The sequence below is a fragment of the Aythya fuligula genome, chromosome 6, assembly GCF_009819795.1.
Source record: "Aythya fuligula isolate bAytFul2 chromosome 6, bAytFul2.pri, whole genome shotgun sequence".
In the NCBI taxonomy this organism is placed as follows: Eukaryota; Metazoa; Chordata; class Aves; order Anseriformes; family Anatidae; genus Aythya; species Aythya fuligula.
Genome location: NC_045564.1, coordinates 15,337,340 through 15,358,610, shown reverse-complemented (window position 1 = coordinate 15,358,610; position 21,271 = coordinate 15,337,340). Strand labels below are relative to the sequence as shown.

The window sequence follows — 21,271 nt, the reverse complement described above, 5'->3', positions numbered from 1 at the left end:
GATCTTACATGCTGGCCTAAAAAACACATGAGACAGCTCTAGACTTAGAGAAAACATTGAAAAGGAAAATAGAGTTGGTAAAGATGCTGCAACTTGTGTTACTTGGCCATCAGCCTTTGGCACAAGCAGGGCAGGCAGTGCATAACACAACTCCTTAGCAGGCATTCCTACACAACAGTTTATTTCTCTGAAGTTTTAACTAAAATCTTATTAAACAATTGTCTGAGGTTTTAGTGTACATCTGGAGTGGTAAGTTGTTTTAACTAAAGCTATTTTCGGTGTTTCAGAGTGTAAAATATTTACCAAATGTTTTAAATCTCTTCCTTTCGATAATGCACATTTTATTTAGAGCAAACGGTACCTTGCAACTGTTTTATAGTAAATTGGCATGTTTCCCTGAACACATATCATTGCATTCACACTATCTCACTCAAATCTAACATGTGATTTTCTAGGTGATTCAATGTAAAATTTAGCTCATTGTTAAGGAACCAAATGCAGTTTTGTTGCTGTGGGGAGAACAGGACAACAAATACCCATGGGTGTGGAAATAGTTTTGGTCCCTTCTTTCTCTCTCTCTCTTTTTTCTTTTTAATTTTTTTTTGGTCAGAAAACTGTCTGTGCCAATCATCCTATGGCATTCAAATCAGGCTCAGCTCTGCTGAAGATAAATGGATATCAAGGCAGCAGCAAGTCCATCACAACCAGATATCAGACCAACATTTGGGTAACCCACAGTAGGTGCTTTCTCCTGGATGACAAGTACAGTATTTCAGACTGTCAGCAAGTTCAGGAAATTCTCCTGTTTCACTCAGTAACACAACACTGACAGTGCAGAAAGTGACTCAACTCTACTGTAATTAGTGTTACTGACCTTCCTCAAATTACTGGCAGGGGGGGAAAAAAATCATGTTGTTAAAGAGATAATGAGCTGTGGAAGTCAGGCAATATCTGTGCCATAAGGCTTCACTACATTTCCATGGGTGTGTTTCTCATTGGAGTAGTACTATTCTATTCAGAAAGGAAAAAAATTGGGGAGAGATTTCTTGTATTTCAGCAAGAAATGTACATCTCAGATGGATGCCCCACCCATGTCCACCTATTACTATTCTCACATGAACAACATAGCTTATATGAATAAATGTGATAAGAGGGTCTTAACAGTTAATAAGAAACACCAGACATTAGCACTCAGAGACACTACCTATCACAGATGTGGGGAAAAAAAAAAGCTTTGATGGCATCAAAAACAATCAATTCTGTACAAGAAAACATAGCAAATAGTTTAGAAAAGACAAGTCATGGATCAGTATCATGCAATCAGATTCTCTCATACAAACACCAAAAAGTAGAAAATAAACAATGTATAGGACAAAAAGTTTTCATTGACCTGATTTGTCAGAGATGTTGGCTGTGACTGGCGTAGAGCAGCTTGTGTTAGCCTTTGCGCTGTCCTTGGAAGACCCAACTTTTGGTTTATTTTTCGTTGCCTCTAGTGCTTTGACCTTCTTGGCATGTTTACTTCCTTTGTAGTGGGCCTCGGCCTGGCTCTACAAAGGAGAACAAATCAGGCTCACTTTTTTTTCTGTACTTCTGTATAACACAGTGGACAACAAAGCAGAAAAGTGACACTTTCAATAGTAGGCACCATATTATTCCACTTAGAAAGTTTTAGCATCTTTATACTAGTAGTTTTCCTAGATGTATTTTCTCATATATTCAGACAACAGGATTTTAATGAACAGTTTGTGTTTTCACTAACTAGGAAAAAGAGGCCTCAGGATTAGATAAAGCTCTGCCACTTCTAATGTAATTCTTTGTTTCCATGCTGCTTGAAGATTTAAATAACTATACAAATGTAAACAAGACCAATTGAGAAAGATGCTCCTCAATTTTCATGTACTGTTCCCTAGTCTTTATAGCTTGTAGTGTGTAGATGTACCATGCTGTAACACGATTAAATAATCCATTTTTTTCTTCTGTTTGATCTAGTACAAAAGTCAAAGTATTTTCATCATTACACCAACGCCAATTGAAACAGGCATTAATAAAAATGACTTCACTATTAGATCAAGCAGAAAGGGGTAAAAAGAAGAAACACCATACTTCTAAACTTCAATAGGCCCAAGTGAAACATAAGAAATATTTATCAGTCTTGATTGTTTTATAAATTGCCTTCCATAGTTTTTTCCAAACACTAAGAAAATTGGAACCAGAAGGACATGAAGTAGGTAAGCTGATATTTATTATTTTCTCTCTAGTGAAGTGTTGTATATATATATTTACGGGCTGACGAAACAGAACAGCAGAAATATGTACTAAGATGCAATGTTTACTTATCCTTTGTCATCAAACTATCTGTAGAAACTAGGTCAGTGTTTTTGAAACTGCACAGCTAAAAGTAGACGCATAAATAAATGCCTGTTTTTTCAGTGATTTTAGTTCCCTATTATTCTTCCTGAGTGTATATTTGACAAGTCAGGTCACTTCATTAGGTGCAAACTAATGAACTACATGCTTAAGCCAAACCCAAAAGTTTGGAAATATTTGCAAATGACTTTTCAACACTTTTCTCATTTGCTAAGAAATTAATTCACTAAAAATGGATAAAGAACACAGTTTCATACAAAGCCCAATATATTTTCATAACATTTTACGTATTGCTATAACGTTTTCATATTACTATTTAGCAATAGGTTTGTATTTTTACTATTAACAAACAAGGTTTATTTAATGGTTTGAGATATACTACTATGTGCCTCTATTGAAGGTTACATATTAACTATAAAAGTTAATATTGTAGTTCATTTCAATGTAAAATGGTCAGAGAAAGCATGCTTCATGTAAGAAGATGACCACACCTTGGCACCTGACATATAACAACATCAGTGCAAGGAAACTTTTACTATGTTCATGCAAAACCACATTCTCACTATGTTATTTAGTTCATTGCGTTAAATGAAACAAATTACATGCTTTATAAAAAGCAACTATGGAATCCAGACTTCTTAGAGGTTACAAAGAGTGCTGTCATAAAGAGGAAATTGTCGTAAGGTCAGCAGAAATAGGCATTACAGTACAGTCACCTTGGGACAGCATGTAATATATATATATATATATATATATATATATATTTTATACAAAGGAGTGAGCGAACAGCAGAGACAGCTGGAATAGACCAGACAATAGGATAGACAATTTTGTGGAGTCTTCACAAAAATTATATGCACCATTAAAAGTGATGGAGAACTGCTGTTAAAACATAGGAGTTAAGTTCTTACATACTGAACCTTTGTGATTATATACCCTGTGGAACACAGTGCTTTCTAACTCAAAAGGACATGTTGTGGCTGCATTTTTTTTTTCCAGTAGGTTTCAGAAAGCAAGCATTGAGTAAGAAAAGCTCCTATGTAAGTTTTACTTTGATTTCCTTTGAAATTGAGATTTCTAATCTTCGTTAAAAACAGTAAAGGTTCTGCTCAACAGTTGCTATTGAACTATATCATGATTTAAAAATCTTTGAACTATTAATACATGTACAAACACAATGTAGTATAAAGAAAAACTACATGGCTATACCACTACTACTACGTGCACTACTTAAAGGGACACTTGTCAACTTCTGGGTTGGAGCTCCTTGGCTCCTGATGAGGTAGAGAAGTACAAATTGTTCGCATCCTGTTACATCAATGTGCCTTAAGCATGAACAGGAGCAAAGTACCATCACCCTGTCTCTCTCCACCCTTGCTGAGCTTTGTTCATTTCTCTTCATTTTGCTGTTGCCACATGATGCACTAGGAGTGTCAACCACCAAAAAAATTACATCAACTATTCATGTTTTGCACATATGCACATGCTTGTACATATGTACAGAAATTGAAGCTAAAAATTGAGGTGTATGTATACCCTTTTCATTCTGATACTTTCAACTTTAGAAAAAAAACAGTACGTACAAGATTTTCCACTCAAGTGCTCTCAAGTTGATGATGTCCCTTTAAATACCCAAACTCTATGCTTCGTGCATAAGTGTGCTGTTGTACTCCCTGAGACCAAAGCTACAACATAGAAGACATAGGTGCACTCAAGAGAAAGGCTTAGTAAGTCAAATTCTTGATAATAAGCCTTTCTGCTGATATTTGCAATAATAGTGCCAGCAATATCAGTCAGAACCTACTACAGTCTTTGATTCCCTTCATTCAATCCTCATATAGTGTACATGAGACCTGTTGAAAACAAGCAAGCCCAAGCAGGATTAAAATTTAGATTTTCACAAACACAAATGAAGCCTCATGGAATGTGGTGAATGGCTTCACTTTTGATTTAAATTTCATAATTATGATATTTACATTATCAGTTTCATAGTTGTATATTATAAGGACCGAAGGTAGTGCAGTGACAGTCTAAATCTAGCTTCTGAAAACACCTGCCTTTCCCAGAACTTTTTAAACAAGCCAATCATCCTCCAGAGTGGGGCAGGGAGTCCATCTCTGTTTTAAAGTTGCTAGGGATGAAATAACTACCTCAGCTAAATTGTTTCAATAGTTCACCTCATCAGTTAATTACATGCTATTTATTTTTACACTGAAGTTGTGTATTCTCAACTTTCAATGGCTAGATTTTGTTAAACCTTTGGGTTTTAGGCTTTTTAAATGCATGTGTATTTCCATGGCACTGTGCATGGTAACACACAGATACTCTTTTCAAACGTGAAGTTAGAAGAGCATCCCTTGAGGTACTGAAGCAACATTTTCTAACCCCTCCAGAGGCACCTGAAGTTCAGAGCTTGCTTATTATCCACTGTGAGATGAATCATTGGATTCCATTGCTTTCTGGTAACTTAAATGCAGAATCAACATTAATGGTGTTTCCTGTTACTGAATTACAGACTGTATTGCTCTTCAGAGTTTTCTGGAGTCATAGTAAACAAAAGAAAAGGACAGACATGGGAATCTGAAGTTGGAAAGCAAGTTCTAATTATTTCTGGTATCAATCATTCTGATTATTATTGTCCTGGGCATTACTAATCCTATTTTTGTAACATATTTACACAGCTACCACATTATAGGCAAACTTATTTGCTCAGTGTCCCATTTAAAACTTGTTTCTGGCACAATACAGCAATATAATACAGGCAACAAGCTTCTGTAACATGTGACTGAAATATTAAACATATCTTTGAAACAAGCCATGACATTTATTTATTTTCAGTTAAGACAAGAAGCTGAACTTTTATTTTATTTGACAATCCAGAAGTTTAGGACACATAAGTTTTAAAAGACACATGCTGTACAAAAGAAAGGTAACTTAAAAATTTTAATGATACAAAAAGAGCAAAATTGTAAGTTACTATCTTTGGAATATAATATTTTAAATAGATAGCGAATGTACATTTTTTTATCAATATTAACACTATATTAATAACTAACTCATGCAAATTCTTTATAATCAAAACTATATCTGTGAAACAAAAAATGTTGAAAACAACAGAAGTGTTATTTAGTTTCTGAAAACAAGAGCTCTAAAATTAGGAAAAGTCAAAATACCATAACCTTAATGGATCTCACTGTACTCACGTACTATGATGCTTTTTAACTGCATAATAATTTATTACTGTATATAGGGCTGCATTTACTGTAGAGATGAATCAATGAAGGAGAATAATTTTGTTGATGTCATTGTGCCACAATTCAATATTATTGGAATATTTATTTTTTCATTTAAAAAGATCATTACTTCTGTTCCTTATATTATCAAAACTAAATGTCATCATGGAACTTGCATTACTATTATCATTTTAAATGAAATGCTTGCTGGGTCAAGAAGGGCAGGGGTTTTTGTTTGTTCAGTTTTGGGTTTTGTCTGCTTGGTTTTTGTTTTTTGAAAAACCGGAATAAAATATTTCTTATGAAAGAGCTCCCTATCTAAAATGAAAATCTATTTTTCTCTTGTTTCTAAAGCTGAATGTGGTCTACTAGCTTGATATATACACATTTCTCCATTTTAAAACGGAATCCTCCTCGTTATTAGAAATTATAGGAACCCACTGGGTACTGGTTAGGAAGTTTAATGAACAAGAGGAGTGTCAAGCTACAATAAATGTGGAATTAAATAACAGAATGCAAAATATGTCTTTGTACTGATATAGGCCAAATATAGGCCAAATTCCACAAAATTGTTCATACATTTGTCTGGCATTAGTATTTGATCAACAGAATGCCTATTATAAGACACTAAACAAATGTCTGTTTTTAGAATATCATTGCGTAGTGAAAAAGACATGTTTTGAGATCCTTTGCAAAGAGCTTAGAATATACTCAACAAAGACAAAAATATGCAGTTTTTGCCTTTTTTTTTTTTCAAATTTCTGTACCTTAAAATATTTGCCTGTCCACTCTTTAAGCAATATTGATTATCTCCATTCAAACCCATTAAATAGTATGTAAAAACAAACAGATTGTTAAGCCTTTTTTAAAAAACAAACAAACAAACAAATAAAAAAACAGGTTTACAAGGCTAAAACACTAGCTATAAAGGTTAATGACTTGGTTGTAAGGACAAGGTCTTCCTCTCAAAAATATATAAAAATATATTCCATTTGAGACATACAAATCGTCCAAATGTCACATTTTACTCAGAATCTGAAGTTACTTGTAAATTGTTGCTTTCAGCTGTCAATTATTAAGTTTAAAATCTAAGCATCAGGACATTCATCTTCGAGACTACATGAAATACATTTGCGATGATGTATTGCCTTATATACTAGATTCTAATAGAATCTAATAGAACATCAACAATGCAAATCTTCATCTTCTACACATAAACGTGCTTCCTAAGAAAGTGTGACTATCATTAGCAAGTAATATCACGAGTAGCTTTACTTTGCATAAACTTAAATGTATGCATATATAGAGAGATGTATATATAGAGATAAAGATGTATATAGATAAAGATAACCAGGAAGAACACAGATCATATAGATTCATTGAGAGCCATATCACCTTCAAGAACCTATTAAAATTCTGCTAAGTACAAAAGTACAAAATGCAGTACAAAAGATGACAGAAAATTACCCGTCTGGAGCAGTGACTGACAGTATATTTGAAATCAGCGCTATTCATTTTGACAGTTCACAACTGAGTGAGTTTGAGAATCTATTTGCTATGTGAATGACTAATTAAGTGAATTTATTACTACATAGAGAAGGAATATTAACCTATCAGATCTCTTCAATGACAACCTGATGCACCTGAAATGGTGTTGAAAAATTTTATCTCATCTGATATTAAGAATAGATGTAATTGAAGAAACCTGTAACATCGAAGTATTCATGCTTTTGTTACACCAAAGCTGTGTGTTATTTTTAAAATTTTGTTCTCAATATATCTCCAAAATCTAATTGCTCCAAATAGTAAGGTAAGTTACTATTGAAACAGACATGGAGAAAATGCAAAAGCTGTGAAAATCAGTTATGTCATAAGAAAGCAACTAGTCAAACTTAGTTTAAAGCTCTGTTAAATAGCTGTTTTTGAACAGAACTTTCAGCACATTATAACCCTGCACTCTGTAATCATGCAATATTTCTGTCATGTTGAAGCTAACAACTTTCATCATTTTGTCATTTCTGCCTTCAAAACAGAAAATTACCTTCACAAGTTCCTAAGATTTATGCTTTTAATTACCTCCTTTTTGCTTCACTACTCTTCAAACCCAAAGAATCAATATAAATAGTTTATTTATAGGAAAAATGTAAAACATTTGACAAAAGATGATAACAATTATGCAGATTTTTATTTGATGCTATTGATTATTTTGTGTGTTATCTTTATGATAGTACAAGTAATCCATTCAAATTTGCAAAGTTAACATTTGGTAACAGTAGCCTAAATTTCAAAAACTTTCCTTCTGTTTTTTTTTTTTTTTTTTTTTTTTTTTTTTTTTTTTTAAAGAAGATCACAGTCATCACATCATTTTTATTAGCTATAAAAGCATTCAATAAGTTGTCTGTCAGCGTGCCCAACTGTTACATCTGCTTTTTCTGATCTGCCCACAAGGTGTTTTTTCCTTGGTTTCTGAGCCTTTGCAGGCAATAACAAAAAGCAGCACTGATTTAGAGTCATCAATCAGAGAGCACAACATGTTATACAAACACATGTTTATGTCAATGAAATGATATCTTATCAACAAGGTGTTACCTAACTGGCTGCATCACAGCCAGGGACCTTTCTACAAGAAAGGGAAAGTGTGCATTGAGGGAAGCACATACTTCTTTTAGATGTGATCAACAGATGATAAAACTTTTTCAAAAGGAAAACAACAACCAAAACAGCAAACAAACAAACCATGTGGACTGCTGGTGTAACATATTTGTGAATTTGGAGTACAGATGGTGAGGAAAGGGACTGGATTAGCACTGACAGTATCAGCTAGTGCCCAGGCTCCTGAGACTCTGGGGAATATCAATGCAAATAACAAGGGAGAATAGAGCAGAAGAAAGCTTCTTGATTTCTATGCACAAAGAAAAACAATTTTGCCAAAGCCTAACAAGTACCCTTGCAAGCATGACTTACTTTTCTCTTACTGTTGCAATTTGCAGTGCCAGACACTAGAAAAGAGCATAACAGAAAACTTGGGTACAGTCTGGCCAAAGCTCCACAGCTGCTGAAGGGACTTACTGCCACACAGCAGTTATGGGAGATGCTGCAGACTTGTCTGGTGGACAAAGGGAAGAGGAAGAATGAGCCAAGTGTAGGCAGAGAAGAAATCTATGGGGGATAGTAAACAGCCATCTTTCCCTTGCCCTGTTGCCTCTGGACCTTTTATAGATACCATAAAGATACAGCAAACCTTATTTGAACTGCTTTTTGTTTCTGCTAGAATGTCTGCAATATAAATAATTAATATCAACAAACCAGACCTATAAGGTTAATACGAAAACTTATTTAGCAAAGCTTATCTATAGCCTATATAGATACATCACAGGTTTGGAAAGAATCCCAGAATTCTTAAAAGGGGAAGAAAACTAAACAAAATAAACAAACAAAACGAAAAAAAAAAAAAAAAGTGAAAAAAAAATCACCATTTTTCAAAGGTTAAGATACATCTTGCTTGCTCTTGGTAGACTAATTTCATCCCTTGCTCTGCTGGCCTTTACATAAGAGTAAGATCTGACTCACCACTACAATCTGTTCCATGAAGAGGACTCTTTCTCTTCTGGTGGATGTTGTCTGCTGGTAGTAAATGTAACTGAGATATTTCAAAATTTTTCTGAGCTAGATTATTAACACAAAACCAGAACTTGAACTTTACTCAAATACTAGATTTTGCTGTGTTGGAACACATACTGTTTCATCATTGTGTAGAAATTAAACAATAAAAATGGTGGTAACAAAGGTTTTAATGCAAAGATGGAAACACCTATGTCTATTATAATATACTGAAGTGAATCCAACAGCAACAATTAATAAATATTATTTTATTTTAAACAGTTTTCTAAAAAAGGCATAACAGAATAAAGTTTATGCAGGAAGAAATCTATATCTCAATTCTGACTACTCTGATTAATCAGTCTCATCAACCACTAATCCTGACATAGATATCCCTTTTAAATTGATATTTAACTTAATCCAATGCTATTTGACTTCCAGTGCTGACCATCATAAGAGTTTGTTTAGGAAAAAGCTTCTTGCTCTATTTTGTCCTCATTTTTTTTCTCATTTCACTTCCCTTCATGGTTGACAACCCTACTAACTTCCTTTACTTTTTTTTTTCTTCTTCTCCTCCCCTGGAATCATATTCTTTAGGTCAATAAAAATAAATAAAAAATATTCAAACAAAATATTTGATTTTGTAAAATACCATTCCATTCTATTTTAGTTTCCTTATTTTCACTTTTATGAAAATCATACCAAACCCAAATATATTAGCCACAGTCCCCAGTTAAAGTAGCTCAAAACATATCTACAAATGTTACTCTATACAAATTATTAAATAATTCATGAAGAAAAATTCATAATTCATTCAGAAAAATGTATGTGTTCTTGTATTTTACTTTTGCAAATTTTCTTTGAAATATGTTAGAATAAAGCTGAACTATCAGACACACTGTTAGGTCCACTGTGCCATGCGAGTGTCTTGTGCTGCAGTACAGTTTTAACTGTCTGGTTTTAACAAAAGAACTTTAAGTAGTACTTTTATACTGTGTGACAAATACCTGAGCATCTCTCTACAAAAACTGCATCTGCAAACAACTTATGTTCTCTGAAGGAATAATACTGAGTGCCTGAATGTATACCAACAGAAAAACAGGTATGTAAATTTGATTCTCTTTAATTGAGAAAAACATGGTGTTCCTTAATTCGATTGTCTGCCTACTGGCAAAGTTAACTGCATTCATTTCTAAAGGTTCATTTGGGAAATGTTTGTGATTAGTATTAGTGCATTTGCATAAGTGTTGTACAAGTAAAACGTATACCCTGTGCCTTCTAGTAATGGTACATAGCAGGGATGATGGAAAAAAGGACAAAGGGGACATAGAGTTGCACTGACAGTCATTGGTAACATATCGAATCTTCCTTAAATTAATTATATATTCACGCTATAGCATCTTTCTAGAAAAGATGAACTACATTTGTTTTTCATATTTTCTACACAAACCTTGCCTACCAAGTCTCTTCATACTATTTCACATTTCATTCACATTTTCTTCACGAGCTTACACAAGCAAAACAGCATAAGTAGTGAGCAACCAAGGATTTCTCCTTATTCTGCTTTTACTAAACCAGTCTTACAGTGTAATATACCCTTTTGTTCCCTCTGTAAGTCTAAAACCTATAAATTATTCTATTTATAAATCATTGGAACTAAACTCTTTGGTTTTCAACTCTGTAGGTAAACAGTTAACATTTTGGACTCACCTCAATCTTTTCATAAGTACCCTTTCAACCATTTACTATATGACAAAGAAAAATTGCATATATTGTTCCTGCATACTTAATACATTATAATAGGCATAAGTAGTAGAAACTGGAGTCAGGTTCTTGGTATCTTGGTTCTTGTTATCAATGCCCTGTTATACAAATGATTTGTAACAGAGCTTAATTAAAAAAATAATGCTGACCACCTTGCAACCTTTTTCCTATTTTTCCTTGCAACCTGTTTTCCTATTTTTGCTATTTAGGCTTTGCTTCTTTGAAACACAAAGAAAAACAATGCATGATTGTTTTGCATGAAAAACAATGCATGTTTGAAAAAACGCATGATTAACAACAAAAAGAAATCCAATATGACTGTGAAGAAGAAACAAGATGAAGGACAGAAGTACTACTGACAGAGGTCACTTTTGACCTCTGAAATCTGCTATTCCAAAGTCAAAATATTATGTCCTGAAGAGTTTTAAAGATCATAGATATTTTCTTTGCTAACCAAATTATTATCCTGTTTCAGAAAAGAACAGGGGAAGAATAACCTCACCCCTCACTCCCCCCTCCAAACTCCATATAGTTGTTCCCTAAATTACCTTTTGAGATTTGCGAAGCAGAGACAAAATAAGGAAGAGAATATCTTGGAGAGACATATTTATTTCCCACATGTATTGACAGATTAGACTCCAATGCTTAGAAAGAGTATAGTTTGAAGAGTATGAGTCAAAATTAATTTCTGTCTTGAAGGAGGATAAACTGGTCAGACTAAAACTAGACTAAGTTTGCATGCGGATCTTTTCCTTGGTTTTGCTTTTAAAAAATGTTTTAAAATTACAGAAGATTGGAAGATCCTAAAGAATTCAGTTAGAAACTCTTTATGAAACTAAAAACTCCCAGAAAATTTTGCTTCTCAAAATAAAGAAACCATCACTTCAACATTAGGTATGCTTACTCCTGGAGTGAAGACAAATTATTTTAAAATGTGTTCCATCCCTGATATTAGACTTTATCCTCCTGCAGATAGCTGCAGATCCCTGCTTCTGTATCTGATGTCAGGACACTCTTAACAAAGCTAAACCAACAAACACACTAACGGATGAAAAGAAATCTGAAACCTTTGCAATTTACTGCGTTAATTTAATGGGAGGCTGGAAAACAATAAATTGACTAAGTCAGAAATATTTTGGTCTATTGATCCAGACCAGTGAGTACCCACAGTGTGAAAAAAAGATTACAGGCAAGGAAACCAATTTTCTTCTCACAGACAAATATCCAATACTCATGCAGTAGATAGAGCACTACCGGAATCAGGTCAGAAGCTTCAAACACTATGCAGCTGAAATTCATTTAGGAGGAAAAAAAAGTAAGAAAACTACTTAATAGCTATTTTTTGTCATTTTTATTTCATTTGCTTGCATAATTTAGGTCAAAGGAAGTTCAAAGGAACAAAATGCCCATCAACTACAAGGAGCACGTCAGCCTTGTAGAGCTAGAAGAAGGAATTGTAACTATGAAGTGGACGAACTGCAAATTTCATTCTGCAATGTGCTCAAGAGTTTGATGAAAGTTATCATAATTTGATGCCGCCAGAAAGGGTTTCAAAACATTCTTCGAATGTTGCACAGTAGAACAGATCCACTGAAAGATTCAACAGATGTAAAGACTGTTCCACACCCCAAATAAAATTTCACATTATAAAGGTCCAAAAAGAAAAATACAAGCAAAGAGCCCAGGTTTTTATTTTTATGAAGGAGGTTACAAGCTAAGAAGGAACTATGCATCATCATTTCAAGGAGTAACAGACACAAGAAAATACTTGTATGCAAGCATGTAAAAAAAAAAAAAAATCAAGAGATTACGAAGGAGTCTGCAGAGCTGATTGGAAAGGGCATTATCTCTGAAATTATGATAATACAGATTACCACAGGCTGTGGGGAAGGAATAATATTTAAATAAAAATAAAATCACACACAAGGAAAAAAAAAAAGGCAACACACACACAGATGAATAACTCTCAAGGTTATAAGACTGAACCTGGAGAAAAGGTTTAAAATCTTATGTAAGCCTCCCAGGAGAAACTGAATAATGTGATGAAAGGCTAGACAGATTTTACAGTAGTAGTGCTATTCTATGAAAACTTGTTTTCCAAATATTTTTGTATGCTCTGGTTATGAAATGTTTTTGAAACTTTAAGTATTTTCTAGTATTAATAACACTACTAGAGTCTCAGCACATTCTAAAATCAAATTTCCAGGTTGCTTATGAATGCCCTGTTAAAACAAGCTGCTGTAGAAAGTAAGGAACTGCTTTTTATCACTACCAGCAACATGGTCTTGATGCCTCATCCATTCTTAAAACCATCCATTACAAAAGGATTTTATCTCCTAGTAGCTAGAACAGAGCATTTTGAGCATGTTTAGAAAGAAAGGAGTATGACAGAGTATGAATACAGCCACCCCAGAAGAGGGAACAAGGCTGTAATCTGACATGCTCTTGTGATGTCACCATTTAAAGCAGAATACAATATGCATTGTTTGTTCTACCTTGTCAGCAAGTCTAGATAGGAAAAATTGCTCAGTTGGCAGATGTACAAAATGATACACTATTTCATCTCTTTTTTGTTTTGTGCCACTGAGTTGCGATGTAAGCTATCTGCCTTGAAGTACTGTTTGTCCATCCAAATGTCACTGTAGACAAAATGAACAACTCCTCTAGTTACCTGACCCACGAGCAGGCAGGACACTGACCTCAGAAAGAGAGGGAAGAGAAGGAACAGGCTGAGCCAGCTTCTCAGTGACAAAAGAAGGCTGAACTCAGAAGCAGAACTTTATTGGTTCCTTGTTCTAATCAGTAGAAGTAGGTATTTGGACCAATAATCAGAGCAAAAAGATTTTTTAAACTTAAACCTTAACCTTAAAGAGAAATGACAAGTGAACTAAGTTTAAAAAAAAAAAAAAAAAAAAATGCTTTTGAAATCTGTTAAGTAGATATTAACCACTTCAAAGAAAGTTTAATAAGCTTGTGAAACGATGACAGATTTTTGATTCAGAAATCAATTTGAAGGTAAGACTGCAATGCTTCAAAATCCTCGCCAGCCTAGACAAGAAAGTCAAACTGGGGAAATCACATTACAAGTCACTTCAAAATAGAATGGTAGAGGCAAGAGCAAGAAAAGCAGAGCAAAAGGTACCAATGCTTTATTGTGAAACTCCAGTAGTACCAACCACTCAATAGCCTTGAGGAGTGGTCTTCAAAGTATTTTAGACTGAAATTATGATAGCAAAATATTTAATCATGCATCACTTAAGTAATAGTTCTTACACTTGAGAGCAAGTACAGAAAAATACAGAGGTGCTGTTTCATTGTATGTTTTTACTGAAAATCATGCCTAAAGATTTACTATCTGGAACCTGAGAAAAAAAGTATAGTCTAGTCCTCAAATCCAAGAACAAAGGTGCATGGTAGCAGTCAGCACCAGTCACTCAGCTGGTCTGTTTGCCTTGGCAGTATCACTCTCAATCAATTAGTTAAGGTTATGTGTGAAGACCACTACTTTCCAGATACTTTCAAGAAAAATGAAGAACAATGTACCACTACAGACTTCCACTCTGAGTGGGCAAGGCAACAGCCCAGCAGGTTGAGCAACATGTATGCAGAACTATGACTGACTTTGGAAAAAAAAAAAAAAGAGCCTTGGATTAATTATTCATATTGTTACCAAATAAAATAGACAAGGGGTGGGCTGGAAGGGATGAAAACAACCAATACTCACATCAGAGTTAAAGCGAAGCTGGCAGACATTACAGGAAATGACTTGTTTCTTCTTTGGGGGAACGGACACTCCAAAGGTATGGTTTATGACTGCTTTTTGCACAGGATCCATCTGGAGAACAAACAACGATCCATTTACAACTTCTCAGGGCAATATACAGTAAAGAAAAAATAAATAAATAAAAAGTAGCTTTCTACTGGAAGCCTATTCTTTTTTTTTTTTTTTTTTTTTTTTTTTTTTTTTTTTTGAGATAAACAAAGGGAAATAATATTTCAGTCCTCATAATAATTAGATTTAACACAGGTTGGGGATTTTGTAGCCTGCCAGAGCTTATAAAAACAACAGGCAGCTCCATCACTGCTGCCACCCCCAGGCTACCAAATAACCTCTCTCCAAACCCTACACATCCTCCACATTCTCAGCACCTGACAGTCACATCTGAATTGCAAAGAGGCCCCAAAAGCCTCCCCATGTTATTCAGCAGGCATTATGAAAATCAATTTTGCCCCGTAACAAATCCACGTCATTTGTCTCTATTTGTTTTTCTGTTCAGTGATAGATATCATCAGTTATTTGGAATATATTATCTCCTGGAGATTTCTTTGTCAGAGAAGGTCCTTTGCCGGCTCCATTAGAAACATCATTTGCTTAGAAAATGGTCACAATCTCTAAACATTTCTATGTAGAACTGGTGAGTGACAGAGCCTGTGGTAAGACTCAGGTTCAGAGGAGCAGGCAGGGTACGTTTGCACCAGGAAAAAGTAACCAAAGTTACCACAGTTCAAAAAACACTTTGACACTCTGAAAAACTGGAGATAAGTAAAGCACTGACTATAATAATCCTAAATTTGATCATTTTCACGATTTGGAAATGATTACATCTATGCTAAATTCCAGGACCACTGCTAAACACTAGTTGAGAATATCTATTTGAGAAGTCTGCAGAGAGCTCTGTTGTTAACTCTACCGGCATGGGGGAACAGGTCTGGAAGTTAAAGAAGGGTAATAACTGCTACTGCATTAAGGTCTCAGTTAAGCATAATGTCTTGTTCATAATGCAGTATAGATACAGATTAAAATGAATTTATTGAATCAAAGATTCAATCATTTTATCAATTCGTATAAAATAGTATATTTGGAGTGATCTCACAGCTGACACTGCTCTGAGCAGGAGGTTGGACCAGATGACCTCTGAGGCCCCTTCCAACCTCCATCATCCTATGAGCACTTGTGCATGCATGGTCTCAATTTTTAAATTAAGATATGAAATAGATTCTGAAAAGGAGAGGAGGAAAAAGGCGATCTACAAGAAAAGATAAATGCTCATTTCCCAACCTTGTCTTTAAACCAGCACAGGAGAAAATAGTTCAATTTGCTTGAAAGTTACATTTTTCTGAAGCTTGTTTTGCAGTCACAGTGATGATTTTTCCTTTACAGTACTATTTTAAGAAATGAAACCTGGCTGTTTAATATTAGATGATACACATCACATATCAGATAGTAAACTGACTTATAAAAGGAAAAAAGGAAGTTGAAGTTAATGATTTATTAATTAAAGAATTATAATTTTAAGTTAGCTGTTTCCAGAGTTTCTAAACCTGAGAATAAAGATTGTAATTTATCCTTAGAACAAAACCATGCTTCCAGAGAAACCTGCATTATCAAGGATTTGCTCTGTATATATGCACATCTACAAACTCAAAAATGTAAGAAAAACCTTTTGCATCTTATTTGCCTAAAAATAGATTCTCTAATAATCCATTACCTAACATTCAACTCCTACTAAGCAATTTTATTTTTATTTTTGGGACTAAAGCTACAGTGGTTTCTTGCTAGATTCCTGTTAAACCAAATGCATGGTTTTGTAGATGTTATTGCTATCTAATTTTCTGGAGATAATATCATTTTTAATCATCTTTTGCTATTAAATTCTGGATTTCATTGCCACAGCGGTACTATGTTAATACAAACAGCTACAAAAGTAAAAACATCGTTTAGAATGAAATAGCGGATTATTAAATGACACTACAGTGTTGCCACAACAAATGTGATAAAGTCTAAAATAAAAATTGAAATAAACATCCTTATTTTGTGTTTCCTCATGGACTACAATTACAGTTTAAAGTTTAATAGTTTAAAATAAAACAAAAACCCTGTTTCTGTCTTGTTCCACTTATTGCATACCCCACATAATATAGCACAATTATACATGCAGATTAAAAGTTTTTTTTTTAACATTCATTTTATAATAGATATGCTACTTGATACACATTATCACATTTATAATATATTAAAAGATTGCTGTATCATTAGGGAACAGCATTTTTTTATTCTTTTTTTTTAAATGGCGCATATGTTTTACTTTTCAACTTAACTACTAGATCTGGTAATCTACAACAAAAAAGTAATGCTGAAAAGTACCTCAACCATTTGAAGCATCTGAGTTCAGTGAGAAGTAATAGCAAAAATACCCACTAGTGTCTGCAGTCCCATTAAAAAAAAAAAAAAAAAAAAAAATAAGAAGCATTGCTCAATGATCCCTCTGTGTGTTCCAGATAGCAATCCACAGTGCTAACATTAGCAGTCGTCAGTCCAAAAACATACAAGGCAGACTATGCACAGAGTTCCAGTTTCAGACAGATGCAGCAGCACAAGGACAAACTCTCACAAATAGCAGAGCCTGTGCTGTCTTCAGAAAGTACCACTCGGGCTCCCCTGGGAGCAGTCACTGATCCTTCCCCAAACCAGAGCCCCACATGTAGTCACAATTAGAATTCAAGAAGCACAACCTATTAACAATTAACAGGTTTTACACATATCAGAAACTGGGGTAGATTACAGCATGCTGGAAAAAAATAAAATAGTATCTCTCTGTTGGAAGATTAATGCTGCAGGGTAAACTGATCTCAGATTACTAAACAAAATTATCCTCTTCATTGCAGGGAGGAAGGGCGTGGGGAAGAGGGAGCAAATTATTTATTGAGGTATATATTAGGAAATGTCGCAGCGCAGTTCGCACAGTTGGGAGCACCAGTATTTAATAAACAGTTCTATATTAAAAAAAAATTAGTAACTAAATAGCTACCACAAATTCAAATAAAAACTTGCACTATGCTGTTTATGCTACAGAATAAGAATAAGTGAATAAATAATTGATTCTGGTAGCCATAAACAAGTTTAACAACCTTTTAGTCTTGCTCTCTTATTTCAGTTCATTTAATAAAAAGTTAAATTAAAAACCATGTTTCCAACAAAGTTGGATATACTATTGTTTTGCAATGAGTCTGCCTAAACCCATCTGAACTATTACAATGTGCAAGGATTATTATTACAGTGAGCAAGGAATCTGTACTGGTTTCAGCAGTAATCTCCCACTAGTACTTCTTTTTCTCCTGTTTCAGAATATGTAAATATAAGAGACATCTACAGCCACTGAGGTTGGTGACAGTGACTTTCGAAGCACTTCTGAAACGTTAATGCAGCAACAGGCAATCAAAAAGCATAGAAGAACACAGGAGCTAAACGCTACTGCACCTCCACCTCATTTTGCCCCCTGCAAACAGCCATATGCAGTCATCAAGAGAAAAACAAGAGCAGCACAAACATACATGGCATTTCCCCCAAATATATTTGCATTTGATCTACGTATTTTTTCCTATCAGAAATTTTGCAGAACCAAGTATGTTTTATATGTATTTGATAAATCCCAATGACCTTCTCTTCCGTATGCTTTCCCAGGCACTCGCTAAACATTAGAAAACTTCACTCTTTGCACTGAACTCCATTCCCTACAACCTGCTGTGTCAAGAAACAATTTTTCTTCTTTAAGCCTGACTCCATACAACTCATTTTTCTAAGGTCTGTACCCCATACAAAATTGTATCTGCATTGCTTGATCATTCTGCACTTAGAAGTTGTCCCATCCTTGGACCATCCTTGCTGCCCTTTTCAATTCTAAGAAATTGGTACAAATTCTATCTAACTTCTCAAAATGCTTCATATATTACTCAGGGTGGATCAGAGCTGAACTCTGAGCAGATGTTTTTCACAGAATTCCATATCATAAACGCAAGTTTCCACTCCCAAGTGAGAATGGCCAACTCATAGCACATTATGTTGCATGTGAAGTTTTGTGAACTTTTCCTTCATCATTTCCTGTACATCACTTTATATTTATCTAGGTGGAATTTAACCAGCTATTTCTTGTGTACATTCTCAGTCTCGTTACAATCTTTCACTTATTTATTTATTTTTGTCTTATCTTTGTTCTTACTACCTTGAAAAACAATTTCCCCATTAGAAAACTTCCCCAACTCACCGCTCAAGTACCTTTTTGGCTTGCAGTAATCCTCTTATGCCAGGTTTCTTCAAAATCTTTGCTAAGGGGCTTTGTAAAAAATCTTATGGTAATTCAAAATATCTCAGTCAAAACATCCTTACATATTTGTTGACCCCTTTTGAACATGCTTGTAAAGAAAATTTCCCCTTTAAAAAGTAATTTATGATGACAATTTCCAAACAGTTTACAGTATGATGTGTCCTCTCATACTATTCTTACTAAGGTTCCTATTAATTTGCTTGGCAAAAATATGTCATCTAATAGCTTACATTTTCCACAGAATGCATTTTAAGAACTTGCATTACATTTCACACAATTCAGCCCTCAGGTACAAAAGCAGTTTATATGAGCTGTTACACACTATCATCAGTAATTCATTTTATCCTTGAGTTCTGTTATAACACTTGCTAACAGAAAGTCTCCCTGCCCTATTTTTAAAAAAATTTTTTTTCATGGTACCACAGATTCTTCTTTTGTGCCCTTTAGGAAGCAATCCAGACTACATGTATACTAAGAGACATCAAAATAGGCACAAGAAGGAGGGGAAAAAATTGAGTAAGGGCATCAGGAGAACTTCTTCCATGAAACTGAAGTTCTTGTTATTTTAGCATGTCTCTACACATAGCAGACAGCACAAACAACAACTTGTAGGCCTCAGAAATAACTGTAGTGATCCTGTTAAGAGGTAAGCTGCTGCAAACAAACAAACAAAAAGGCTGGATATCATTTCTAAGCCTTTTGATTGAATAAATTGAACCTACATTGCAAGAAGGGCTGCTTTTTGTGATATTGGAAAAAATACTTTCATTATTTTTTGCTCAGGTGTGATCCCCAATTTAAAAGTTTGGATAAACTTAGATGTTTATCTGAACTGAAGCTTTTGGTGCTTGCCTAGTATCTAGTTAATAACAACGCAAGCTGCTGATAAAGTAGCAAGGCTAAATTGCTCATTAGACATCTACACTTGCGATGGTGCATTGATCTACATTTGCCATTTCTACCTAATGACCTACTCTCTAAACTTTCATTCTGTTCCTGATCTACTTATCTATCAATACATGGTAAGCAAGTGTCATACATACTATTGCCACCACTTCAATGAAAATCTACACCCAAAAGCTATCTTCTCATAACAGCAGCAATAGAGCCTCTGCTTCATGTCAGTGGAACCCAAGGATCTCCAAATCAAAGTTTAAAATTGTGACTGGTAATTTATGCCCTCCACTCAGTTACTTTCTATCATGACAACTTGCAGGTCAAATCTAAAGTTTTCTGTCAGAAAAATATTTGTAAACAGAATATTGATAGGTGGCTATGAGAAATTTAATGAAGTATCTCTTAAGAAACTTCTGTACAAACACTGACAGTGGCTCTAAGGCATACTGTGCTGTTTTACTCTGATAAAATAAAATTTTTAACCGTATATGGAACAAACTGATAATACAATTCAGTGCTTCCCTCTGGCAATCAAGGGGAGCAAACAGTGACATATATAAATTACCAATGCAGGGCAGCATCTAAAATAAATTCTGGTATTTTCTAAACTGCTGGGCTACCCTCTTTACGAGTGTGCCTTTTAAAAAATATTATAAGCAAGTACCTAGGCAAACAGCAACAAACATCCTGCAGATCAGATCTTTTCAACATCCTTCTTGATCATGAAGCTGTGTGCTGACATGGGCTCATTCTGTGCTTGAGCTTGAACTGTCAAGAAAGCTGAGCATGCTACTATCATGGAAAGTGGTGATATGCTGAAGTTTATCATTAATTCTGCCAGATACACACAGCCTTCTACCGCAACAGTACATATAACGATGGCCAAAGCAGTTATGGAAGTGAATAGCCATACTCAACAGAGCACATAGTTAAAATGTCTTGCACAAAATCAGAAAATTCAGCACTGCGATGCAACATTTGACATGATTAGCAAGCCCAGACTGTCAATAATCTGTTCTCTCCACGTTCGTGATGCTTTTGTCACAAGAGAGAACATATTTCTCATTGGGCTAATGCTAGGAATAATATACTGTTCAAGTGGACACTACACCATTTCACATTTCCTTGGTTATTTTACAATACCAGGAACATCTGCTAAGGCACACCTCTCACCTTTTTTGAGGCAGCTCTGTCATCAATGCCCATGTATTGGCCCTGCTCAGCTAGCACAGAGCACATCCCCAGAGAAGTGCTTCTATACAGTAAACATGCAGGTCTCCAACCCCAACCTCCCCACATTTCTAT

The 21,271-nt window shown here is 34.7% G+C and overlaps 1 protein-coding gene across 9 annotated transcripts in view; it reads right to left on the bottom strand.

Moving 5' to 3' along the window:
* ZNF385B (zinc finger protein 385B) overlaps positions 1 to 21,271 on the bottom strand; it is a 137,611-nt gene that overhangs the window by 24,114 nt on the left and 92,226 nt on the right. For all 9 annotated transcript variants that reach the window (XM_032189965.1, XM_032189973.1, XM_032189967.1 and 6 more), the window contains 2 exons: positions 14,692 to 14,802; positions 1,391 to 1,550 (listed from right to left, as the gene is read on the bottom strand). In XM_032189965.1, coding sequence (XP_032045856.1) covers positions 1,391 to 1,550; positions 14,692 to 14,802 — 271 coding nt within the window. The remainder of the gene's footprint in view (positions 1 to 1,390; positions 1,551 to 14,691; positions 14,803 to 21,271) is intronic.